This window comes from Muntiacus reevesi, chromosome 21 (genome assembly GCF_963930625.1).
Source record: "Muntiacus reevesi chromosome 21, mMunRee1.1, whole genome shotgun sequence".
Taxonomy (NCBI): domain Eukaryota; kingdom Metazoa; phylum Chordata; class Mammalia; order Artiodactyla; family Cervidae; genus Muntiacus; species Muntiacus reevesi.
The window spans coordinates 3365200-3392815 of record NC_089269.1 but is presented as its reverse complement, the minus strand read 5'-3'; the positions used below and the strand labels follow the sequence as shown (position 1 = coordinate 3392815).

The window sequence follows — 27616 nt, the reverse complement described above, 5'->3', positions numbered from 1 at the left end:
TTGAAATTCAGTTACATTTTTATTTAATGAACAGTCCTAGCTCAAGACAGAACCTTATTATATTTTTAACACAGATAACTAGTTTTTGCCACACACAATAAATGAAACTAAAAGGACACCAATTTGACAACGTTTCTCTAAAACAGAGCAGTAGATTTTAATGACTTATTTTTTGCCCTGACATTAAATGGGTGACAGTTTATATAAACTCCAATCAGCCAAATTTTAAGAAAACTCTGTTTGTCCAAGTAACAAATGTAAATGGTTACAAGGAATTGTGTTAATGTATACTTGAATTCAAACTTCATAGCAAAATTCTTAAAGAATATGAACAACTCCAATATATTTCTTTACTTGTATTCATCATTAGAAAATGGACATATGCACATAGGAATCATTTGTAAAATTCTGACTACAGTAGAGACTCAAATTTGCTTAAAATAAGCTAATATTATTAAATTTTTTTTTTACAAAAGAACATATACACATATATACACACACACTTTGTTTTTGATCTACCCAGAACCAAAAAGTAAAAAAAAAAAAAATTTTGAGGTACACAGAACCAAAAAGTGGAAAAAAAAAAAAAATTATCCAATATACTAAGGTTAAGACAAATAGGAATATGAAAGATGCTACAAGAGATAGAAAGACTACGAAAAAACAGAAATGAAGATGGACGACAATTAGTACTCACCATTAAATCTGAAATATGGTTTTTCTTCTTTAGAGAAAAGAGATTAACAGATTAAAACTACTGTATTAATCTGAAAGGCTGAAAAACACATGTAGTCTCTGCCTACACAGGTTTTTAAGAATAGGCAAATTGAGCGGTTTAAATAAATGCATACTTGCAAGAATGGACTAGATCTGAACTGTGCAGTTGGATGAAAATTCACAATCAATTAAAATTAAATAAAAATAAGCATTCAATTCTTCCACTGCACTAGACGCATTTTAAGTGCTCATTAACCACACGTGGCTAAAGGCTATGGTACTGTATAATGCAGACAAAGAACATTTCCATCATCACAAAAAATTCTACTGGGTAGCACTGAGCTAGGCTCAGTATCTTGAATAGAATATGCCCCTTATGAAATGAGTAGCAATTTAAAATGTAATATACGATACGATGCTTTTTGAAAAATTTTCAGAACTATACAAAATGCATACAAATGTATGAAACTTATTAGTTTGACACTATTTAGTGTAATTAGTGAATTACAAAAATACATTTTCTAAATATAAATTCAGATATACTATGGTTAAAAAACAGAAGTAAATCTAAGTTTACCTAAGTCAAACAGAGATATAATGAGGAATACACCAAGTAAAATCAATGGTTGTAATAGCATAGCAATAAAATCAACCAAAATACAAATATACAAATTCTTCTTTAAGACTACTTAAAACATTCAATTCAAAATAAAGTACTAAAAAATTCCCTTGTATAAAAGAAATACATGAATGAGGATAAAATTATGCTTTAAAATTAAATGGCCTAATGTAAAACTATTTCAATAAGAGATGATATATTAAACAAAATTCACATCAGAATTAACAAATTTCTGAATATGTGGCAAAGGTAGAATCCAAGTTATTTGTATGTTAATAATAAGAAATTTATAACTGACTGAAAATGATACCAATGGGCGAATATGTAACATTTTGAAGAATAAAACTAAAGGTATCTATAAATAATTCTGTAAGTTACTACACGCTTTTATGTGACAATATAGTCACTTAATACAACAGCTATTTTTTAATTTTTATACATTATTTCTATAAATATTCACTGTATTTTTTAAAAAATTTAGACCTTACACCACGTATCTCACTACATTTTAAATGCAGTAATAAAGTTATTTTAAACTCACTGAACCGGGGTGAAGGGAGACTCAGATGAAGGTGATCAAAGGGTACACATTTCCAGCTGTAGGTAAGTAAATCCTGAAGATGCAGCACACAGCATGATAAAGAGAATTTACACCGCTTTCTTTAACTTACATATTGAAGTTGTTAAGAGAGGAAATCCTAAGAGTTCTCTTCACAAGGAAAAACAGCTTTTCTATTCTTTAATGTTGTTTTTATATAAGATTATGGATGTTCACTAAACCTATTATGGTCATCAGTTCATAAGGCAAATTATTATGCTGTATATCTTAAATTTATACAGTGCTATGTGTCAATTAAATTTCAATAAAAGGAGAAGGAAAAGTTCACTGATGCCTGATTTTAAAAACCTAATCACAAATGAGAATAAACAAGCAGAAGACAGTGGAAAGCAACTAAGGAAAAGGGAAAAAAAAAACACCTCAGAAAAAATAACGGAGGTTAAGAATATGCTGAAGAACCAAAGAAAGCTTTAAGCAGCAAAATACAGAAACAGGAAGCAAAAATTTAAGACCAAATAACAACACGTGTCAGATCAGGTTCTTTACTAATAGATAATAATTTGCTCTCATTTTGGAGTCACAGATTAGCTTTCCTCCCCCACCCTGCCAGTAGATAAACACACAGTGTCTATATACTGAGATTCACAGTTTCTGGATTTATTTTCCCACCACTTAGACTGTGGATCATTGCTATCATATGAGAATGTTTGTTTAACTCCTCTTGCTGAAGTTTTACCAGGGACTCTTTCTCTTCCAAACGACCTTCTAATTGAGCCTTTTGAACTTCCAGGGAGGAAGCCTGAAAAAAGGGGGCGGTAGAGAGAAATTGAAGAAAACAACTTAGCATGTTTTTTCTTCACAGAAACCTGCTTTAAGATGTCCTTGTTTTATTTGTGAGACAACCATATCAAGGCACATTAATGTAATATGCTTTACTTAACAATTATATGGTAAGTTTAAGATCTGCAACTGTTAATAATAAACAAATTAGGAAGACATGATTCAATTTGTCTTTTTAAGCCTGGACTTCTACAGAAAATACTATTCATTACTATTTAGAATTACTATTAAGATAAACATATTAAAGCTAAACTGTATGCCTCTCCTGTCACTTATATTCTGCAGTTGCTCAGTCTTTTTAACCTTGGTCTGTTCTCATCTTCCTTATAGTAGTCGCTCCAGAAAGCATTATCCATAGCTATCACACTCGGTGAGACTGTTAAGTCGCTGAGTTGTGTGTGACTCTGTAACTCCATGGACTGTAGCCTGCCAGGCTCCTTTGTCCATGGGATTTTCCAGGCAAGAATACTGGTGTGGGTAGTCACTCCCTTCTCCAGGGAATCTTCCCGATCCAGGGATTGAACCTGTGTCTCCTGCACTGCAGGCAGATTCTTTCCTGTTTGAGCCACCAGCCCACACTCAAGCAATCATGATAATGTAGAAAGAGCAATGAACTTAGAATATATGCCTACTATTTCATATAGCTATGTGACAACCTTGAGCAAGTAACTTAAGACTCAGTTTCATTTGTAGGATGAAAATATTTATAAATACTTATATATTAGTATATTTATTAAAGTGAGGAAGATTAAGAAAAATATTTCAGAGTCCTTTGTAAATTATGAAATTTTACATATATACAAACTTCTATTATCATCACCATCCTAGTAAGCAAAGAGATGCAGTTATATACATACACATGTACAGGTAGCTATCTGTATGTGGCACTATGAACTGAGAACCTCTTTCTGCCTTCTTTGCCCTCTTGAAATCAGCAAGGGCTGCAACACAGTATACAATTAATCAGTGTGTAACAATTTTAGAAAACACAAATTTTCACACTGTGAGAGCCCTCACAGCAAACAACTGTCAGATCAATTTGAGCTTCTGCTAACTTCTAAGCAAAATTACTGAAGAAACAAAACACTAATTTATACAGATTTACCTTTTTCACAAAATAAGACTTAATCACTTCAATGCAAATGAGAATGTAATAGATTCTTACCTTAATGCTCAATTCTTTTCTTATCTGATCTGTTCTATTTAATTCTTTTCTAAGGACACCAATGGTTTCTTCCTTGCCTTCTTTTTCTCTTTGTAAGACTTTAATCTTTTCTTCCTGTACTTTTATTCTTTGTTCTAGGTCTTAAAGCAAACAGTCAGCTTTATACTCAAAGGTCTTAAAACAAAAGTCAGCTTTATACTCAAAAGTCCTATATTGACATTACCCTGAAGCTATTAGGTTATAAAAGACAGACAATTACAAAGAAGAAACATCTTGCTACAAATAAGTTATACAGCATTTGATGAATTAAAAAAAATCATGAAACTTTTCTCCTATGCCAGGATTCTATGGTGGTGGTTTAGTTGCTAACTCGTGTCCAACTCTTGCGACCTCACGGTAGCCTGCCAGGCTCCTCTGGTCCATGAGATTCTCCAGGCAATACCGGAGTGGGTTTTCATTTCCTTCTCCATGGGATCTTCCCAACCCAGGAAGTGAACCCAGGTCTCCTGCATTGCTGGCAGATTCTTTACCAACTGAGCTACAAGGGAAGCCCAGGATTCTATAGGAAATGCTAAACTGTCCATGTCTTTCCCTCTTCCTTTGTTCTAAATACAATATACAGTAATGTGGGGAAGGATAATCCTCATAGAGTTTAAGGGTTAGAAAAGAAAGGGCAAGAGAAAATTATGAACAATTACATAGGTAGATATCTGTGCTTTAAGGCAAGAGAGTCAGAACAAAACCCTTTTTGTAGATCACTTCAGAGTTACTACCATTAAGAAGCTAGCAACTATAAGCTACCTAGTACTGCCACCTGCTGTTATATTCTTTAAAAAATTTTTTATTTTAAAAAGGGCAATCATTTTCTATAACTCCTGATTTCAGAAAAAATGTATTGCTTTTTTAGTCTAACTAAACTGCTTTGTGGCAAGGAAAGAAGAACTTTTAAGATATGATTTAAGGATTAAAAAAATGAGAGAAGTAGAAAATGAAACAGCAAACTAAAAATCACTCATACTTTGATTTTCTTCCAACATAAGATTTATTAAAATATAGACAATTTATTAAACAAGCTACTTACTTGCTAGCTTACATTCTCTGTCTACTAGTTGGTTCTGTACTTCTTTTCTCTGTTCTTCTTTCTCTATCAGTTGGGCAATAGTTCTGAAGTTATAAGAAAATACAGAAGAAAACATTAGTGAACCATATAATTTCTTTTTCTCTCCAACAAGTATTTTAAGAGGAAATTTCTAAGACTAGTAATCACTCTTAAATTCTGCCAAATATGTACTTTATATCTATAAGTAATAACTCAGTTAATTTTATATATAAAAAACAATGTTCTATACATATAGAATGATTTTTGAAAATGATTTCACATTTGAAAAATCCAAATAATTAAAATAAAAAACTGTAAACTTTACTTTTCATTTTGTTGCTTGAGTGACTCATTCAGCTTTTTCACAGTCTCAATTTGTTTATTTAGAGAATCACAAGTGACCTGTAAATCTTTGTTCTTCTTTTCAGCAGTTTCACTCCTGAAAAGACAAGGAGATATTTTTAGTAGAGGAAAACACAGAGAAAGAGAAACTGAGTATCTTCTTTACCACCTCTTCTGACTAAACTGCAGATACTGCAGGAAGAGGAAGAATGCCATGTGAACAAGCAAGACATAAACAGGGTTAGGTTAACTCTAAAAGACAATAAAGATATGTTTTGGCTGACTGAGGAGGTAAAAAATTACTATGAAATGGAAACATGTGGGACATTAACTTCATATTTATTGATAAAAAGCTTTATTTACAGAATGCTGACTACAAAATTTGCTATTAATATAAAATAATGTCTTTTTCTTTATAGTCAAGTCCAGAAACTGAAACAATTTCTGTTAAAGGTATTAAAAACAAAAAAAATTAAACTTACACCTATTATCACTAGCCTGTTAGGCATAATATATGTTCAAGGAAAAACATCAAATTAATGAATTAAGTGGTTGAAGATTTTAAGTTTCTCTTGCCTCTTTATAGCTCTGCATCATATAGTCCTGTGCTTATTTTACCTGTAAGGTAAACATATAAAAAATCCTTTCCAAAGTGATACTTAGACACCCAACTATCTTAAGCATAAAATGTCCTTCCAGAGGATATACAAAATGGTGGTATTGGCCAAATGTGGCCAGCACAAGTTTTATTTATCCCACAAGAGTTTGTAAAATTCTGAATTTGAATGCCTTGAGATATCCCAACCATTACAAATAAACTTTCTCAGCCAGCTTCATTAGTTATCCACATGGCCCCTCGAGGCTGGAGTTTGACTTCCTGGCCCACCTCTCACTCACTATCTGGAACATAAGCAAATCCTAGAAAGCCTATTTTCTCTTGGACCACTGTCTACTTTCTCTCACACCCTAACTGAACACTAACAGTCCACTTTATCAGGGCTGCCTCAAACAACCAGACTTCAAGTTGCTGGGGGAGAATATCCTATTTAAAAACCACCATGTCCTCACAAATTTTGTAGATGCTATGCATTTTCCACCCTTCATTTTTATTGATGGGCAAATAAAATAAGGGCTTCTCAGGTGGCACGGTGGTAAAGAACCTGTGCTTTCACAGAGGGGGCACTGGCTCAATTCCTGGTCAGGGAACGAGATTCTGCATGCTGCACAGTGAGGCCAAAATAAAAAATAAAAAGAAACATTATCTTGCTTAGAAAAAAAAAAGAATTAAAAAAAATAAAATAAGCACACGGACCTTGTAAAGTTAAATTTCTCTGTATCTCTATATTAATACCAGAGAAAGAAGGACATTGTTTCAAGTCTTAACCTATCTTAAACTATATATAAAGAAAAATAAACAAGTTAACGAGAGTGTAATTTTTGTTTGGCAGAAATAAATAACTATTACTGGTCTTCCTTATAATTCGTTAAGTTAAAACTGGCTTAAAACATAAAAAGTGACAAGGGGAGGAATACTCAATCTCATACTTTGGTAGTGAGTGTATAAATTAGCATTGGCATAGCCTTTCTGAAGGTAAACTGGACAATCAATCAAAAATTTAAAAGCACATACCCTTTAAACCAGCAATTCAGCTATATGAATTTATCTTGCAGATACAGTCATAAATTTAAATAAACTACACTCAAGGACTTTAAAGAGAAATACTGACTACAAATTCCAAGGTGAGTCAAACACTAACATCCAAATTTCTATGCTATTAGGTTGATGATATGACAACTGTTAATATTCAACCACTTCTGATCTGCAGAAACGGCCGATCCATATGGTTCAACCTAGTATGAACTGTGACAACTAAGGTCATTCAACAATCACTTATGCAGTGCCTAACCATGTATCAAGCACTATTCTAGGCTCTAGAGATCTGTCCGGGAATAAAACAGGTCCAACTTGTCCTTGTGGTGCTAACATCCCAGACGACTGATGACTGACTAAATGAAACTGGAAAGAGACACTTACATTCTGTTCCCAACTGTGGTCTGAACTTGAGCAAGTAACACTTCATTTCACTATGAATGTTCAGAAAAGAACTTTAGGGACAGAGAAGAGAAATGCTGTGTGTTCATTCCAAATTCTAACTTTACATGGAAATTTTTACTTTATTAATTTACCTCTGAAGAAGTTCCATGTAGGATTTTGTCAGAACTTCGTGTTCTTCAGCCACAGACTCTAACTTCCTATTATGTTGAAAGAGATGCTCAATATCACTCTGGGCTCTTTCTGATTCAACCTGCTGTGACTTCAGCAACACAGCAAGCTCTTCATTTTTTCTTTCAACTTCTCTCAACATATTAGCAAGGGTCCGAGCCTAAAAGAAAATGGAATACTTTTCTACTATCATTTATACAATATGCTCAGTTTCTATAATTTAAAAAATTAATGAAACAAATGTGTTTATTGTCAATATTAGGCCAGTCTAGATTGACAGGAAAAATGTTCCTCTCGAACATCGTCAAGGGTGACAGTGGGGTCACACAGTTTTCAGACGCTGTGAGAAGTATTGTACAGAAGGCAGCACGGGGAGGAAGAGTCACCAAGAGTGTGGGAAACAGAAGACCAGAGAAAAGTTTCCTGGGAAATGGAGGAAGCTTTTAATAGATCTAATTTATTTAATAGGTTTAATAATCTAGAGGAGTATTAAAAGACAGAGAAGAGAAGAAAAGGTATTTGAGATACAGAAGAGCAAGTGCAAGGGCAGGAAAACGTAAAAGTATGTCAAGTTTCAGAAACTGCAAAGCAATCTAATATATTTGACTGGAAGGAATGCAAAGAAGTGCAAGGAGATGAGGAGTGAGAAGTAGCTAAAATCCCTGTGCAGTAAGTTCTTAGGAATTTAAATTCTCTTCTGAGCTAAAAGGTGAGACACTGAAGGATATTCGGCAGAGAAGCAACAGGATCAGAGTACTGCCTCAGGTATGACTGTGCAGGAAGAGGAAAGAGGATGGGAAGATCCAAACACAGCCAGTGACTCTATGTGAGGGTGGATGAGAGGAGGCCACTAGACTGAGGTAGGAAGACTAATTAGAGGCTCTGCTGTCATTCACGTGAAAAAACAAAAAGGACCTGGCCTGTAACAAATAGCCATGAGAACAGAGGCAGGCAAAAAGTATTATGTAGAAAGCATAATCAACAGAACGTGATGAATGACTAACTGCAAAAGGTAAACTGTGATTTCTTGTTTGGAAAACTCTTAAGAACAGAACAGGGAATACATAAGAAAGAATACGTTTTTAAAAAGGGAGGATGATGAGTTCATCACTGGTTTCACTGAGCCTGAAGTATTTGCTGTGTATTTAAATGGAGCTACACAGAATATACTCAGTGCTTAAGGAGAAGGACCTGGGTTCAGCATACAAAATCTGGTAAGTTAGCATTCTGGTAATGAGCAGAAAACCATGAATCACCTAAATAAAGGAAAAGGGCTTAGAACATAATCCCACTCAACATTTAAAGGGTGAGTAGATAAAATAAGATTTAGGAAAAGAATATACATTAAGGTAGAAAAAAGGTAACTGTAACCAAAATTAAAGGGAAGATAGTTTTAAGACAGAGGAAGTAGCTGTGCCAAATGCTAAGGACAACGTACTTCAATCAGAGTAATGAAGGTAAAACTAATACTTTGTACATGGTCTATTTATCTATTTTTCTACTAATCAAATGTCTGTATATTGTACACACCTCAGTCTCAGCTTGAGTTCTCTGACAGCGATACTGAGCGATCAGTCTATCAGCCTGTGCGAGGGCCAGGGCTTTTGCTTCCAAGAGATCCTGCAGCCTGCTTTCTTTGGACTGTAAGAAAACATTCCATAAATCTTCTTCATTTGCTGGAAAATATCTCTTAGGGTTTAACTGATACACAAAATAAGGTTGTACTCACAGCTAATGTGGACAGTTTCATCTCATACACATCCATTATGTCAGATATTCTCACATCATTAATCTGATCCTTTACCTGGTTTTAATAAAGTAAAAAAAATCAGAAATCATTAGCACTCAATTAAAAAAAAAAAACCACAGATAAACACCTACTGAAACCAAATAATTAAAACTCAATAACAAAGGGAAAAAAAGGATGTCTTATGAGGCAGATCAAAACATTTCATTAACCTGACTCTGAAAGAAGAATATCTTGGTGATCTGCTTGTGGGAATTTAAAGTATATTTAAACTGGGGGTGATGGGGGTGGGGGTAGGAAGGTAGGCTGGTTTGGGAAGACTAAGGGAAAACTGATAGCTGTATTAAAATGTTGGAATTTTATGACTGAGTTTTTCCTCTTTCCACACTTTCCAGAATATTGCTACTCTTTATATTAAATAAGGTTTCAATGATCAAATATGCATCTAAAGTTGTTTAAGTAAATGTTATAATAAGAGTTGATATTTAGGTGGTATGTTTTGGCTCAGCTGGTAAAGAATCTGCCTGCAATACAGGAGACCTGGGTTTGATCCCTAGGTTGGGAAGATCCCCTGGAGAAGGGAAAAGCTATCCACTCTAGTATCCTGGCTTAGAGAATTCCATGAACTGTATAGTCTGTGGGGTCGCAAAGAGTTGAACATGACTGAGTGACTTTCACTTTCTCTTTAGTTGGCATGTACCAGGCAGAATCCCACTTTTCATGGCTATTTATCACTCACCACAACTCCAGATTGAAGTTTCTCTATTAATTCCTCAATGTTCAATCCAGGAACTCTATCTTTCAAAAGTGGAGGAGTTAAACATTTTACTGATGTTGGAAAACTGTGATTTAATGATTGCACAGGCACTCTTCTAGGCATGTGTTCTGTTTCCTGTTGTCTATAGGCATTGTTTGCTGCTATACTTTCTCCAAGTCTGAGTGGGAATCAAAATAAAAAAGAGAAATAATTATATGAAAATAGAGCAAAAGGGAGAGTTAGTATAGAATTAGGGACTCATTTAGAATCGATCTTTTGAGAATTAAGTCTTCAAATATTTCTGAAATAATCTTGGACTCTATGATAAGGCAGAATTTGGGGAAATACCCAAAATTTGCCAGAGGACCATTTTTCTACTTGTAACCCTTTACAATGACAACTCCACCTCTGGTTTGGAGCCTCTAGAACTAGTTTGTGAGTACGGATTATCTGTAAAAATTAAAGTTACTGGTACTGGTAAGAACATCCTTCTACCCATGGGCAATAACACCTGGCCTTTAGTTCTCCTTCACCCTTCCCTTTTCTCACTCAATATTATTCTTACCAACCTGACCACCATTCTGCCCCTGCTTCTGAAAATATCATCTCAATGGTTGAAACTGATGTGTACAGTAGATAATTCTGTCTGACCATTATCCTACCTTCTTTAATGACAGAATTTTTCTTTAGGAATCCTTTCCATGGTAAATGACCCAGATCTAGTCAATGAAAGCAATTCTCAGATTTAGCACTCAAACAGCTGGGAAGAAAAAGCGCTTTCTATGGAGAAACTAAACTGGTAGAATGTAAGCTTAGTATAGAAGCTACTGCATTAAATAGAGGTGTTGAGACAGGCATAGCATCTGAATAATAAATTTAATCACCTGAATGGATCTAGCTATTTTCTAAATGCGTATACATCTGGTCTTCTGATTTGTTGAAATAAAAAATTTTTTAATCAAAAGTTTTTTTTATTTGAATTATTACAATGAAGTCTTCAATTCACTAATTTTCCAATTTGTCCATACTGAAGACTATTAAAGAAACCGGCAGGATATTCTAGCACCACGAGAGATACACTGCAAATGATTATAACTCACACTAATGCAGGAAAATCTGGCAGTGGAGACGCTTCCAATAATATTCCCAATCCAGACTGCACTTGTTCTCTATTATCTGATGTTAAAGCGAAAGCCAAGGGAGTGATCAGGCGAGGATCCTGTGCAAACCAGAAAGCAGAAAACAAAGGCAGGCCTTCCAGGGTAAGGTGAATAAACAGGCCTAAATCACAAACGATTCTAGGCAAATTTCAAAGCATCTCTATCTGATGTCTGAATCTATTTATTAGTCTTTACCTAATGTTAGTTTACAAAAATCTGGCAAAGGTTTTGAATGCTTTTACTGTGCCTAAGAAAATCATGTCTTAAATATTTTGATTTATTTTATCATCTACAACTGATTGATAATTTGAGTTACTGTTTTCTTTTTCTAGCTACCATTTAAAAGGAAAACTGGCTAGAGGAAAAATGGTAAATCATTTCCAAATTAAAGTAAAAAAATTAAACTCAAATTAATTTCATAAAATATTTTAATTTAGTGAATGAAATAACTATACTTTAAAGTATAAGTACTTCATATCAGCAGATATTTTCATTAGTACTTTAAGGCTCAAATCATCTATTGTGAAAAAATTTTTATTGACATAAAATCAGTGTGACTCAATTTAAAATTTGAGTAAGTTGCTAATAGAGAAAAATATTACAATATAAATTCTTTATAATTATCAACATTTTAAAATGTTGAGTGTTTTATAGGTACTGGAATATAATTGAATGCCACAGCACCATAGGAGATGGCTTTTACCTCCAAAACCCTCATGGTAACCCCCCATATCTCCTCCATGAAGGGGGATCGTTATTTCTACTTTGTAGTCAAGAAAACGAGCTCACAGAGGTGAAGTAACTCGCTCAAGTCTGTGCTAAGAAGTGGTGGAGTCAACATCTGAAGCCCATCTTGTAAGCCCTGTGCTCTCCCAGTGTACAAGTAGGTTCCAGTTTTGGCTTCTACCCTGTCTACACAGGCACCGGAGACACTTGTGTTACTACAATAACTTAATTCACACATGTTTGTTAAATATCTGCCATAAGCCAAATTTTGTGGCTATCAAGGAAAACATCTAGAACTCGTGTTTAGCTACTATGGTCAATAAAGTCGGTGAGTTAGCTATTTTCTGCACACCTATCAAATTATCACTCACAATCAAGTCCTTTTCTTCCAGATGTCTTCTTCCTGCCTTAATACTCTACCTTATCAACCTTAACCAAAAACAAACACTCCAAAATAAATACTACTCCCCCCTACCATAAAGCCAATAGAAACAAATGAAGAAACCAGATATATGGCACAAGAAAGGAAAAGGCTGTGGAAGCAGGGCTATCATGAATATTCCATACTTCAGAATCAGAAGCACTTATGTTTAACCCTTGTAAAACTCCATAAAATAACTATAGTGAGAATATTATGCTACATCAGACAATTAACAATTTGCAAATTTTTTCCAATGGCCAGTTCTAAGAAAAACATTAATCTTTTAAAGATTAAGAATATTAAAACAGAAACATATATTAGGAAACATTTATATATATCAACTTCAATATTTTAAGAGTTTAAACTCACCTGAAGGATTTTGTAGAAGCTTACTTCCATACCAGGAACCAGCTGTTTAAGTTTGTTCATCAAATCAAGAGTTTTCAAAATCACATCAGCAGCAAGTTTGCTTTAAAAATAAGTCATATTTAAGTTAGACAACTCAAAAATTGCTTACAGCTTATTTCTGTCCATAAATCTAAAGAAAATAAAAACCCAAAACCTTTGTTCTTAAACCTCAAGATTAACCACTGTTTGTCATGAGAAGTAAAAATATCAGAGACCAACATCCTTATAACCCAAGATCCAAAGAGAACTAGTATTAACAGTTTAAGTTTAGACAGTGTTTCTTTTCTAATCTCAAATACCAACATGTTTCAACTTTTGCTTAAAATTACTAGCAGTATTAGCAACAGGACTCATTTAACTTTTAGCTTTGTCACTAGAATATTAACAGTAGAGGGCAGCTCTGCCTGTGTGGGTAATGTTTCAGTTGTGTCCAGCTCTTTGTGACCCTGGGACTGTGGCCCATGAGGCTCTTCTGTCCATGGGATTCTCCAGCCAAGAACACGAGTGGGTTGCCATGCCCTCCTCCAGGGGATCTTTCAGACCCAGGGATTGAACCGGCATCTCTTATGTCTCCTGCACTGGCAGGAGGGTTCTTTATCACTAGAGCCACCTGGGAAGCCTAAGAGGGCAACCTTCAGCAATGTAGAGTATCTAACATGTACTGAACAAATTATACTAAGCTGTTTTTCACAGCTTTTTAATTCAAAAGGAGTACAAAAAAGTAAAAAGAGATCATTGTTATTCTTGAGGAGTACAATTACTGACAATTATGACATTTATGAAAACTCGAACAAATTATAGTGATTAGCATTCAGTGAGTCCTCAACAAACACTTGTTAGATGAACTTAATTCATAGGGGAGGACAGGGGTAAAATAATTTCATTACTATCAGTGAAAATCCACATTTAACTGTAAGCCTTAACATGCTAGAGAAGAGCTGTCTTTATTACTAGAAACTTTCAGCAGTGATTGGTTTCTTTGAAATAAAAATAATCTTTCTGTTTTTTTCATGCTTTGTCATTTCAAAATATAAAATTAAATAAATACAAAGTAATTACTGAGTCAAAGTTAGGAAGGAACTCTAGAAAAAAAATGCACTGAAGCATAAAAGATTCGTAGATAATCACAATAAATTAAAACAAGACAAACAAACCTAAACAATGAAAAACAAATCACAGATATTAATATCTCTGTTCAGAAGCACATGATCTATGACTTAAATGAATTTTTTTAAAATTAAAAATTTTATTTTTAATTCTCTTCTATATCTTGAGTTAATAGGACATACCCAAGGATGATCCTCGAAAATGAATGAGAATCACTACATCTTTTGATTTTCATTAAATTTGGACTTACCATTTTGCCATTGGTATTTCATATACTCACCATAATTCAGAATCTGCTACCTTTGTTCCAAAGCCCATATCAATCTTGCCATATGTAAACTGTTGTTCTATCAGAGTGGTACACTTGATAGTAGTGAGAATTTTTGCAACATGCATTTTTAGCGTGTCATCTCCACACAGAGGTTAAGTTTTGTTAAGAAAAACAAAAAATTCTCAAAAAAAAAAATCCTTATATTTGTACAGCACTTTATAGCATTTAGGATGATTTCAAACAAATTATTCTTGTCACTGCAATTTGGTATAATTATTGCTACATTAGCTCAATGACAGATTAGGAATTTAGGAGCCCAGAGCCATTTAAATGACTGACAAATGGCAAGAGATGGGACTGCCATCAAAGTTTCTGACTCAAAAGTAAAACAGAAAGGATCTGCTTTTCACTGGATGTTAGTTTTTTATTAACAGGTTTCACAATGGGTCAATAAATACTTATTGAAATAAGGGAAGTTACTTTCTCATTTGTTTTTTCTCAATTTCTCTGTAAGTTAATTTGAATATCTATTATTAAAAAGGGGTTAAGTTGGGTATTATTCAGTGAGAGGAGGCCTAAATATTTTAGAGAGTATCTCAAGGTCAAGCAAAATAATCCTGCCTTTACAGCAGTGGTTTTCAACTTTGGCTGCATGTTTCAACTTTGGCTGGATAGTTTCAACAGTCACAAACATCCCTTCACATCCCAAGGTTCCACATTATTTTAACTGAATCAGTCTCTCGAAGTAGGAGTCAAGCATCAGTATTTTTAAATGTTCTCCAGATGATTTTAATACATAGCCAGAATTAAGAATCACTGCCATCAAGAAAGAAGAAAATTAAGAAGGAGCAGCACAGAGAAGAAATTAAAAAGATGTTGAGTGTGCTATAGGGCAGGACAAAATCTACTACATTCTTGCTGCTCTGAAACACAAGGTTATCTTTTTTATAAGTACATGTGATGTCATCTTTATCGAAACATTTATGGAGGTGTTAATTTTTAAAACACAAGCTAATAAACTAAGCTAAAATAATAACTACCAATATATTTTTCTTCTCTGATATACTCCATCACAACATACATCATCCAAGGGCAGCAATCAGCATCAAAAGAGAACATCAGGGTATTTATTTATGTATCTACTAACCTCAAATTATGATAAAAAATGTACAAACCAAACTTAAAAAGTGTATCTGAAAATGTCTGGAAGTTTTACACAGAAAAACACGGGAAAAAAGTCTTGATAACTTTTTCTAAGAGACTCTTCTGTGAGCATCGGTTCTTTAATTTAAACTTGAGTTCAGTAATTCTGTACAGATTCAAGCATGAGAGGTATAAAATTATAAGTAAAGACATAAAGACAGTAAAAATGCAGAAAATAAATTCTAAAAAATATAAGCAGTTAGTTTCCATAGTTAAACTGAAGGATATTTAACAAAACTTCAATGGCTTTGACCATTCTTGCACATTTTTTCCTTATTAAGGCTTCATCTAGATTTTGTTCTGTGAACTGAAGCTGATCAAGGATTGTAGGCAGCAGAAGAGTCACAAAACGGTCAGCTGAGGAACAGTTAGCAGTATCTATGACATCCTGGAGAATTCACCACCCCAAAGATTAAAAAAAAAGAGAGAGATAGAATACAGAATGCATAGTCATCACTGAACTGCAACACTCTTTAAATTTCTTATACAGATGATCCTTGAACAATGTGAGGGTTAGGGGTGCCAACCTCACCATGCAGCTGAAAATCTGAGTATAACCTAGTTGGCCCTGGCCTCCTGTATCTGTGATTCTGCATCTATGGATTCAACTAACCTTGCAGACTGTGTAGTACTGTAGTATTTACTATTGGAAAAAAAAATCCACATATAAGTGGACCCAAGTAGTTCAAACCTATGCTGTTCAAGGGTCAATTGTAATTACTTCAGATATTCTTGACCTGTGGGCCAATTGTAATTACTTCAAATATTCTTGACCTGTGTTTCCTTTCATCCAGTTTTGAGGGCTATGATGACTTTTTTATCAAATGTACCAGTCTCAAACAAGACTTTTTAAAGTGGACTCTGTGCCTTAAAAATTATTCTAAGTAGGTACTGAAAACAAATATCATGAAGGTGCTAAATGCAATTACAATAACTAAGACACTGGTATTAACACTTTACAACCACAAATAATTCCCATCAAGGATCTCACAGGGCTTTTTCAAAGCTAAAACGGATTGTTAAGTCAAGGTCAACATGAATCAGAAAGAATAATTTGTGGATAATCCTTAACAAATATATTTAATCACTCATACACATTTTGGTTTGTGCACAGGATCTAGTCATGACAGTCACAAGAGGGTAAACATTTAGGAAAATGCTGGTATAGACAGAATGGGTATAAAAACAGGGAAACAGCAGAGAAAACACAATGACCTAGATGATAGAATCTATCAGAAATTAATGGCCTCTATGAAAAGGACTTTTTTCCAGCCTGCACTGCATGGCATGTGGGATCAGTTTCTGGACCCCTGATTCAACCCATGCCCCCTGCAGAAGAAGAGCAGAGCCCTAACCCACTGTACTATAAGGGAATTCCCAGTGAAGAATTTTTGTTTATATCCTTAAATACCTGACATGTTCCACTCTATCTGACTGACTTAATTCAATGTTCCTATATACCCACTCAATAAAAACAGCACAGTATCTACTGAGATGGAGAGGCAGAATGTAACTATTGCCAAGGACAATCATACACCAACAAACCATACAAATCTTAGTCATACCTTTACTTATTATGCTGAAAGTATATGTAAGTTATTTAGTGAAAACACAGAAGTCTCACTAACAGTTGGGACTTGGCCAGAAAAACGAAATTCAGTAACTAGGGTGTTACTACTAGAAGTAGGGAGTCCAGTAATTGCTAAGTTTTCCTAAAGGGTATGAACGATTGTAAATTTATTATAAACTTATAATAAACATTTTAGAAAACTGTCTACTGAGAATGGTAAGAGCAGAAAAGTCAATTTGTTAGTCACTCTAGTACCTCAAATATTTCCTTGAACAACTCCAGTGCTACAACAGAGCAGTTTTCTGATCCATCCAAAGGCTGGCTTGACCAACGAAGGAGAGCCACAGTAGGTTCTAAGGACTTAGAACGGCTTCCCAGAACGGTGCTGCCAGACGGGGGCTGTTCAAATATCATCTGTGTGAGCACGTGGCGTAGCTGAGTCACTGAACAGAAGGCAAGAAGTAATTCTAAAACCTGTGCAATATAAAGGCTTCATTAAGGTCTATTTCATTAGACTTCAATGTACAAAGCAACCAAAAGATGAAGTTGGAAATGATATTTATTTTTAAAGAAAATAAAACAAAAATTAAAAGTTGCTTCCCATTTTTCTCAGAGTATTATTTCTCAAAACATGTCATTAGGTTCCAGAAGGTTACAAATAAACTTGTTAAAGGTAGTTACTTCGCTTAAGAGGACTATGGGAACTGAAGATGGGCAACTTCAACTAATGTCATATACCTTCCATAGTACTTAATTTTTCTTCAGCACAAACATTGTGTCTCATGCTAAGATTTATGAACTGCTATAAAGTGTACTTTAGGATTCTCAAAATGTATCCCAAAGCTTTAAAACTTTAAGGATGGCTATTTCCGCAGCTTACACAATGGTGGCAATACTCCCCTCAGCCTGCTTCCCTGGTCCACATTTCTTCAGTGCTTCATAACTGAGCCTCATGCCATTACATAGCATCCCACACCAACTTATTTATTAGCTATTAAGTTAAATTCTACCTTATTTAACATACTACCAACTTATTAAAAAAAAAGTTTTGGTATCTCTTTGTCTACTTATTTCTACCTTTATCTGTTCCTTGTAAATGACATACAATTGGGATTTGTGTTTTAATCAACCTGACAGTGTCTGATTTTAATAGAATTCAACTCATGAGCATTTACTGTTACAAATGATAAACTCTTTGACTTATTTTCTTTTAAATACAAATTGTAGTACTTGTTTTTGAATAGATAATACAATCACTTGGTTCCAAAGTCAAAGGTACTGACCTGACCTCTATCTAACATTCCCTGGAAGCAACAGACACTATTGCCAGTTTCTTATTTACCTTACCAGAGATTATGTACTGCACACAGAACCAAATACTCTCATTTACAATTTCTCTATAAGCATAACATACAGGGAAATAAAAACATCAATAGCTAATGCAAAGCCAGCTGTTTTCCCCAAAGTGAATTACCTGAGTAACTAGCAATTAGATCATGAGAATCCCATCAAAGCTCCTGCATTCCCTTGAGTCCCCTTCCAGACAAGGCCTCAATCACTACTCTGACATCAGATTTTTGACACCAGACATTAATTTTACCTTAGCTATTCTTGTATCTTTGCATTTCCACATAAAATGTTCAAATCAGCTTGCCATATTATATAAAAAAACTCACATGGAACTTTATATATAAACACAATCTTACAGGGTACACTTTTACATCTGATTTTTATGTTAGTCTCACTCATTATGTTAGTGAGATTCACTCATATTTTTACATGCAGCTGCACCTCACACATCCTCACTGCTGCACAGTATTCCAGTGTATAAACATACCACAGTTTATTTGCCCATTCCACTGTTGCAGGCATTTATAGTTTACAATTCCTGGCTATAGTTAACAACGCTGCTGCATTTTATACATGGTGAACACACGTATTCAACTCTGAGGTAAATAAAAGAGTGAAACTGCTGGGTCATAGTTTACACATGTATCCTATGTTAGTAGATAATACCAATTTTCAGCCCATGAGTATCTCAACATTCCTTCCAATGTCATCTATGCTTGATAGTATCCATATTTTAACTATCTGGTGGGTGTGTAATGGTATTGTATTACCATTTAAATCGGCATTTCCCTGAAGATTAATAAAGCTGAGCAACTTTTTCACTCTTTAAATTAGTGGCCTTCTCATGAAGAGAAAAACTCTTAATTTTAATGTAACCTAACTTACCAACATTTTTTCCTACATAGTTCCATGTTTTTGTTTTCTGTTTAAGAAAATCTTCATCCCAAGGCTACGCAGATATTCTGCTAGGTGTTTCTTCTTAAAGTTCACTATTTTCCTTCCACACTGAGAGCTACAATCTTTATAAGACCGGTGTGAGGTAAGACTTTGCATCTGGTGTGAGGTAATGGTTAAAATTCAGCTTTCCCCCATATGGATATTGAATTGATCAGTATCATTTACTGCAATGACCATATTTTTAAGAGTGCACCGTTACCAATCAGGAGGTTATATCCTGTGGGTTTGTTCGCACTGCACTCTGTCCCACTGAGCTAGCTGTTTATTCTTATGACAATACTGCACATTTTAATTACTGGAGCTTTGCATTATGCTTCAATATCTGGTACTATAAGTCCTCTAGCTTTGTTCACTTTTTTCAAAATAGTCATGGCTATTTTTAAACCCTTGCATACCCATATAGAGTTTATAATCAGCTTCCCAATTTCCATATACAACAAAAACAAAAAAAACCCCTAAAGCTTGCTGTAATTCTGACTGACCTAATATGGTAAACTCATCCAATCTATGAACTTGCTCTATCTGTGTTTATTTAGGTTTTTTCTATTAATGTTTTGTAATCTCAGAGTAGAGGCCTTGTACATGTTTTATTGGGTTTATCCCCTAGGCATCTGCATTTAAAAAAATCAGTAAACAGTACCAGTTTTAAACTTTCATTTTCCATTTAACACTCTCTATGTCTTTTGTGAGCTTACTGACATATCTCTCAACTATGTAGAGAAGAGTGGAATCTGTGCCATAGGGTTTACATGTGTTCAACAGGCACTGTGAAAAATTTCTCAAAAGGATTATGCCAATTTATGAGGATTCAAGGAGGGTTCTAAATATTGGTACTATCTGGTTTCTTGCTTGAGATCTTGGTTACATGGCTGTGTTCATTTTGCAAAGACTCAGAGATCTGTGTACTTTTCTGCATATTGTAGTTTTTAAAAACTAAAAACAAAAAGCTATATATACCTTTGAAGAAGAGTCAGGATCCTTTCCATTAAGAAGACCTAATACTTGATTAAGACATGAAGAAAAGTGCTCATACCTAGGTTTAAAATAAAAACATACATCAAATGATAAGTACGAAATTGATACATTAAAAGTATTTTTATATAAGATAATCATACTGTTCAGATGTAAAACTGGTTTTGCACAGATTAATCAAGATATGTATATTCTGGAGAATGGCACAACCTTCTTTACCTAAAACAAAGTAAAAAGTACACACATACCCTTGTTATACTTTCACATTTCAAGTCAGAAAAAAAAGAATGGGAACTTGAAGCACACGAAAACATTCTGATTTTAGTCTATTATGAATCAGTAGAGTCCAAGTTTACTTTGTACAAAAAAGCAATTTTATTTACTACAAATACATCTTGGTTTTAAAAAAGTCCTACACTTGTCAGATAGACGTACCTGGTAAGATAATCAGCAATTTTAGGATTCTTAAGAAGATCCACCAGTAGATCAACTGAATACTTTCTGGTCAGGGTGCCATCCCCATTTATGAGAATATTAAATATTAGCTGAAATGTCTGATGAATGTTTCGAGCATGGAACAGCTTAAAAACAAATCAGGAAAAGGATATTATATAACAAAAGTTTAAGTCGACACCACCCTAAAATTCAGAGTCTCAATAACTTTTAAAGTATCAGAGGATATAAACTTTAGAATTAGTTTCATAAATTGCAAAAAAGTTTTTACCTTTTCCCCAACCTCTTCGTTTAATGTCAAACTGGATAATATTGAAAGTGCAAACACAACCACAGTTAAACTACTATGGGCCAAGAAGCTTATAAGAGTTCGATAAAAAGATTTCACATTATTCTGAGGAAGAAAAAAGTTTAAAAATAGATTAGAATGAAAAAATTGTGAGCCTTACATTTTGTTTTAAAAAGTGTATCTTGCACAGAATAGGTAAACTTTTATTAAATATTATTACCAACTTAGAGATCATTCAAGGCGTAAGATGGGACTTTCACAAATCGCTCATAGTAGTATAAACAGGTACAATCTGAGTAAACAGCAGTGTGTAGTCTGAGTTTATGAGCAAATGTTTACCTTTCTCAAACAGTTTCATGGCTCCAAATAACCTCCACCAACAAAACAGGATGAGGTCAGAAAAATCCAGCACATGAACAAATGAGATACTGTTAAATTTAAAACTAAACAAGTAATACTGAATATTGCACAGCAAGGGAACTGTTCATAAAGCAACTTAAAGAATCAAAGAACTTTCCTGATTTAACATACTTCTAACAGTGGTTCAAATAACCTCATTTGAGTTCCTTCACTTCTCACAAGTACTGGTAGTGATGCTAGGCACTTATGAATCTTTTTGGGAAAGTTGCAATTGATTATACAGAAATACAAGACTGAGGTAAATGCAACTGCCAATGGCATGTTTTCCCTCTATTAGCACAAAATTCAGCATTTCTTATATTATTCAACAGGACAAATAATGAGATGCTACAGAAGAAAAACTTCTAGTATTTAAATTAACATTTGTATTAACTTGTCTTAATTTAACATATATGAAGGCTAGAGTAATTCAAGTTATTTATGTCAATCTGATGCTCTGTTAACTTTGATGAGTCAGCTAGACAACACAAATTCTTGTTAAATCTCTTTTTAAAGAAAAAGGTGAACCTACCACAAAACAAAAGAAACATTTTATAAACTTCTTACCAAAGTCTTTATGTGCGTTTGAACAGAAAGATTGTGCCTGCAAAGATTTGCCAATAATCCTAGACAAGGCATTGTCAACTCATCTTCAGAAGATTGACTGTTTCAAGAAAAATAATAAAAGATAAAAATATTAAGTTCCTTCTAAATTACTCAAAAATGGTCATTTACACATTTAAACTCCTTTCGTTTTATAAGCAAAAAGAAAAATGTGATTAACATGTGAAGACTGCCAAGTTTTGAATAGTACTGATCATTTATTTCATGTTTTGAAACTAAATGATCCTACTCAATATAGCATAAAAATATAGAAATAACTCTCAGAGTAATCATATGCTATCTTATCAGTATATTCTTTCAAGAAGATTAAATATAAACATAATTTTCAGTTTCAGTAAGTTTTTCTGTTTCAATTAATTCATTTCATAAATTTCTGTTATAAAAATTGAAGTTGTTCTACACCATTTGATCCTTGAAATCATCCAATGAGTAAACAGGAATCATTACCTCAGTTTAAAAATTAGGAAAAAAAATTAAGAAAAATTGAATTATTACATATTTTAGTTAAAAATAAACCAGTAAGTCAACACAATGTGTTCCTGAAAGCTGCTCAGTCTTGTCCAACTCTTTGTGACCTCATGGACTATACAGTTTATGGTATTCTCCAGGCCAGAATACTGGAGTGGGTGGCCTTTCCCTTCTTCAGGGGATCTTCCCAACTCAGGGACTGAACCCAGGTCTCCCACATTGCAGGTGGATTCTTTACCAGCTGAGCCACAAGATAAGTCCAAGAATACTGGAGTGGGTAGCCTAAGCCTTCTCCAGCGGATCTTCCCAACCCAGGAAACGAACCAGGGTCTCCTGCATTGAGGTGGATTCTTTACCAGCTGAGCCAGCAGGGAAGCCCGATGTGTTCCGCGTGTCCCTCCTTCCCCATGCATTTCTGCTTGTCAGTGAATTTCCTGAATGGTTTCATATTATTTCTTTCCTGCCTGTGAAGTGGTGTGAAAAAGAAAACGGGACTGCAAGCTATACAGACGCATGTTCTTACCTGACTGGTGTGCCACAGGGAGACTAGTTAGTTAGTTAGTTAGTTAGTTAAGAAAAGAGTCAACTGATGGCCTATATTTGTTGTTAAAGTTAAATTAATCCTGGATAAGAGTTGTTTTTTTTTAAAGGAGTTAGTCCTTGACCACTAGCTTGACACCACCTCTATTTTAGGTGCCTTGTTTCACCAGCAGGCCTGTTACTCTCTATGACTAATTGTGTAAGTGCTTATAATGGAATCAACTGCTTTTCTACATTAAAAAATAAATAAATAAACCAGTAGATTATTTGGTTACATGTGTGGTTGCATACTCACATATGATCTATCAGGAATGTAATTAATTCATCTATGTTGGCACCAGAATGCAAAATTTTGATGTTGTATGTTAACCTCTGCAGAAGCTGAATGCACTGAGAATAAGAAAACAGCAATGAATATAAACACATAAAAATATATTTGCATGATCACAAAAATGAACTCCTACACATATTCTGAGCATGTAACCATTTTAGGAGGCATTTAGAGTAAAAATCTTTCCATATCTTAGAAAGGTTCTATTTTCACATGTAAGTAATGAGATTTTACTTAAACATACACAGTTAATGAGACCTTAAAAGTTCATCTCCTGACTCACACATTTCTATACATTCTATCTCAAACACAGCATTGTATCATCAACCTGGCTCACTTAATCATCTTAAACTTATACGCAAGTTGAGAATATATTCTGTCAATTCTGAGATATACATTATTCATATTTCACCACCTTTAAAATCGCATGTCACTTTAATTTGCCATGTTTTTCTTTCTTACAACTGATGGCATTTTAGGCTCAAAGAAATACAGGTATAAGAGCTTTGAGCCTATGCTAAAGAAGACTAAATCTATCGCTTCAATTTTTATAGGATGTTTCCTCAACAGTATGAGATTACATGCTAACTTTAAATTCTATTTTTAATATGAACAGCTTATAGCTCAAAATGCTGATATCTATGTTTATAAATCTATCAAAATAGTTATAATGTGAATTTTTCTTCAATAACAGTGCTAGATGTAAATCTTCTTCTTTAGAATCTCTTAAGTGGTCATACATGTGACTAACCAGTTTTTAAGTTTATTGATGGTGAGAACTGTGCCTAACCACGCAGTATTAATGCCAGCATGCAGTAGCACACCATATGTCAGCACTTCATAATACATACTATCAAGTCTGATTTGAAAATAAGAATAAGCATGAAGTGGAAAGTAGGTGTGTATACCTGCAGAAACACTGAATCATTGTGGCAAGTACTGCTCCGACAAACCACGCCTGCCAGCACACTATTTAGGTTGTATGTATTCTGAAGACAGTCTCTGGTTTCATTGTCTACAGCTGTAAGTTAAAATAAAAGGACACAAAATAGATCATCTTTATCTATGGCCTTCATGGATGAAAGACAAACAATTTAAAACTTATTTCATATTAAATTTACCATTATATAAAAATATAAAATATGATGTGGCTATTTTATTTACAAATACCCCCCAGTTCAGAATTTCAACCACGGTGACTATTATACGGGACAACACAGATATAGAACATTTTTATCATCTATTTGAAATGATCTGTTACCACTTCTGTATCAGTTCTTTTTTTTTTTTTAAATAAGCATGTACTAATTTTATAACCACACACAGAAATAACTCCCTTGTACCCCCAAACACAAATCAGGAAAAAAAGTAACCAGTGAATTAAAACCTAAAAACTAAGACAAGGTAGGGAAAAATAAAAAAGCAACACTTGCGTTTTTAGCTTTTAGCTCTAGGTTTAGTATAGTCTGGGCTTCCCTGGTGGTTCAGAGGTTAAAGCGTCTGCCTGCAATGCGGGAGACCTGGGTTCGATCCCTGGGTCAGGAAGATCCCCTGGAGAAGGAAATGGCAACCCACTCCAGTATTCTTGCCTGGAGAATCCCATGGACAGAGGAGCCTGGTGGGCTACAGTCCACGGGGTTGCAAAGTGTCAGACACAACTGAGTGACTTCACTTTCACTTTAGTACAGTCTATCAAAAAAAGGATGCTATTTTGATCACTAGTTATGATTTTATAATACTGTTCATACTGACACTTGTGCATGTATTATTTTAATTTGAAAGCAGGCCCACATTTCTCAAGGTACATTCTTTTCTGTAGACCACTGAACCCTTGATAGGCTTCAGATTCTCTGTTCCAATAACCTTAAAAAAGGATGCGTATAATATTCCCTTTACAAGAGATCCACAACAAGATAGTTCCAAGAGGTCCTGCAGTGAAGAAATCTTTTTTTTTTTTTTTAAGAAATCGTTCAAATGTGAATCATCCTCCGAAAGATTCTATAATGGAACCTGCCCTTTGAGAAAATACTAAATTCATGCATCTTCTAAAAAATAAAAGAGAAACTAAATACATTACCTAGTTGAGATAGCAAACTGATGATACTTAAGATCAGTGGGGCACTTATGTTTGGGTCTTCAAGTAGTTCTACAAGGCAACTTAAGCATTCACTTGGTAGTATCTGATTTGATGTAAACAATCGAGTGAGCTTCTGTCCAGAAATTACCTGGAAAACAGTCACTAAAATGTGTTAGTTGAGAAATGGCAGTTTTCACTTCTTCTCTATTTTAAATAAAAACCCAGTTCTTGCAAAGTGGCACTGCCACACTCTTTCCCAGTTTAGAAAATTCATACACGCTGCTCCCTCTGCACAGAAGATCACCTACCCTTCACTCACTCACTAATGTAATTATTCCAGTCTCGGCTTTGTTTCCTCTACTAAGCTTTCTCTAATTCTCTTCCACTAACTAGGTTAGGTTTGCCTGTTACACTATCCTATGGGACATTACAAAAAGTACACATGAATCCACTTATCTGGACAGGGGACGTCTGAACAATCTGTGTAAGGGACAACTTACGTGGTGCTGGGAATGTTCAATCTCATGATAACAGGTCATAGCTACTCGAGAGTACACTTAGGTTTAAAAAATAAATAAAACTACCAAGCTCTTCGTTTAACATTAATGCACTTCATGCAATGCATGTGTGTTATCTTTCAATTAAATGGTAGAACAGTTTTTGGTAAACCTCTTGAAAAGTCTGGGAACAGAGTACATAGAAGTCAATCTCTAAGTTTCAAATTTCTTTGAAGTCCCTTTCAATTCTTGATAACACTCTGCTCAGGTTCACAACATACCTCTTTATTCTCGAAAATAAGAAATGTTTCAGATTACAATCTAAAATTCTTAACTTAATTCTTAAAGAAAACAAGTATTCTTAGGAGACAGGCAGCTCTAGAAGAGCACCAGAGAACCTTGAGAGAACAGACACAGTGCACACCAGTCAGAACAAAGGCTGATGCTGCTGGGCCATTCACAATAGCCTTCTTTGCAGCAGTTTCTAATCTTTGCAAATTTAGCCTTTTATCACAGGGTTAATATAATAAACAGGACACATTTTAAAATTATGTTCAATTCCATGTTGAGAAGCTGCAGCATAGAATTAAGGGTAACTTTGAGCTTAATTACTTTTTATTAAACTGATGTCAATATTAGTTGGAATTCCATGAAAGTGTAACAAATGACAGCCGGAGTTTAAGACTCTAGAAACAAAGAGGATCACAGAAAGCTATGATTATATCTTTTAACACAAAATAAGCACACTCTAGAAGCAGATCACTGGGAAATAACAGAAAAAGCGACAATTCAACATTTTAGGACTGAAAAACTGTGAGCAATAAATACATTTTGGTAAAGAAAAAAGGATTATGATTGCTAGTAAAGAAGATTGGTTCTCAATCCAGAGTAAATTGAAACAATAATTTTCAAGCTGGAGATCAACATGAGTTCAAATAAAAGTAATAAGCAACAGGTTAAGACTGCAAACTGCCTAAGGGACAAGAGATAAATCATTTTAATTCCTGTTCTCTAGCACCTCCACCTTCGAGAACTGCTGTACCTCTGAAAATGCCTGTTACAATGGAAAAACGAAAATAAGAAGCGAAGGAAATGATATAGCTCCGAGCTCTTTCCTCTGCCAACTCCAAACACGCTGAAATCCCCCACCTTTTGTCTCACCACCACCTCCCCTCTTCCTAGGGCTTTCAGTACTCTTTCCTCACTGCAGTCAGCGGAACGCGGAGAGGCTTGGGGTTGGGTGGGAATTCAAAGGAGGCAATCACTTCTTTAGCGATACAAAAAGAGCGGAGGGAGCGCGGAGTTGCCCTCTGTTTTCGAGGCTGAGACCGCTTCAGCCGCGGCCACCAAGTGAACGAAGGCTACAGGGAAGTCCGTCTCGTCCGCCACCCCCGGAGCCCCTTACTCACCTCCAAGTGCCGCAGAAGCTGAGCGGTGTTCGCCTCGGACTTAACGGCTTTATACTGACTGATGGTCAGAAGCAGAGACTTCAAGCAGGCGGTGGAGTCCATCCGGACCCGCCACAGGGCCGCTTGGAGCGGGTACCACCGCCGTCCTCCAGCTTTTACCGCGCTTTTTTTGATTTTTCTTCTCCACCCCCTCGCTCCCAGAAGCTTCCGATTCCGGTTGAGCTCCGGAAGTCTCTTGGCAACTTGAGGATGGCACCCTACGAAGGAAAGGGAGGCTGGGATGGAGTGGTGGAGGTGGGGGTGTCGAGGCCCAGT

The 27616-nt window shown here is 34.9% G+C and overlaps 2 protein-coding genes across 2 annotated transcripts in view; one reads left to right on the top strand and one right to left on the bottom strand.

Annotated features, from left to right (window-relative positions):
• CIP2A (cellular inhibitor of PP2A) lies at positions 1-27611 on the bottom strand. Its single transcript, XM_065913839.1, has 21 exons — positions 27302-27611; positions 25396-25543; positions 24227-24339; positions 23283-23377; positions 21923-22019; positions 20939-21061; positions 20650-20795; positions 20200-20275; positions 17191-17409; positions 15594-15753; positions 14172-14313; positions 12746-12845; positions 11170-11288; positions 10052-10247; positions 9295-9369; positions 9096-9206; positions 7529-7725; positions 5325-5438; positions 4982-5064; positions 3901-4040; positions 1-2694 (listed from the first exon to the last, which is right to left on the bottom strand). The coding sequence occupies exons 1-21, from the start codon at positions 27401-27403 to the stop codon at positions 2524-2526; spliced, it is 2727 nt and encodes a 908-aa protein (XP_065769911.1). The 5' UTR covers positions 27404-27611; the 3' UTR covers positions 1-2523.
• The window catches only part of DZIP3 (DAZ interacting zinc finger protein 3), a 114599-nt gene continuing 114536 nt past the window's right edge, over positions 27554-27616 (top strand). Inside the window, exon 1 of the transcript XR_010660221.1 lies at positions 27554-27616. The gene's annotated coding sequence lies outside the window, so the exon portion shown is untranslated.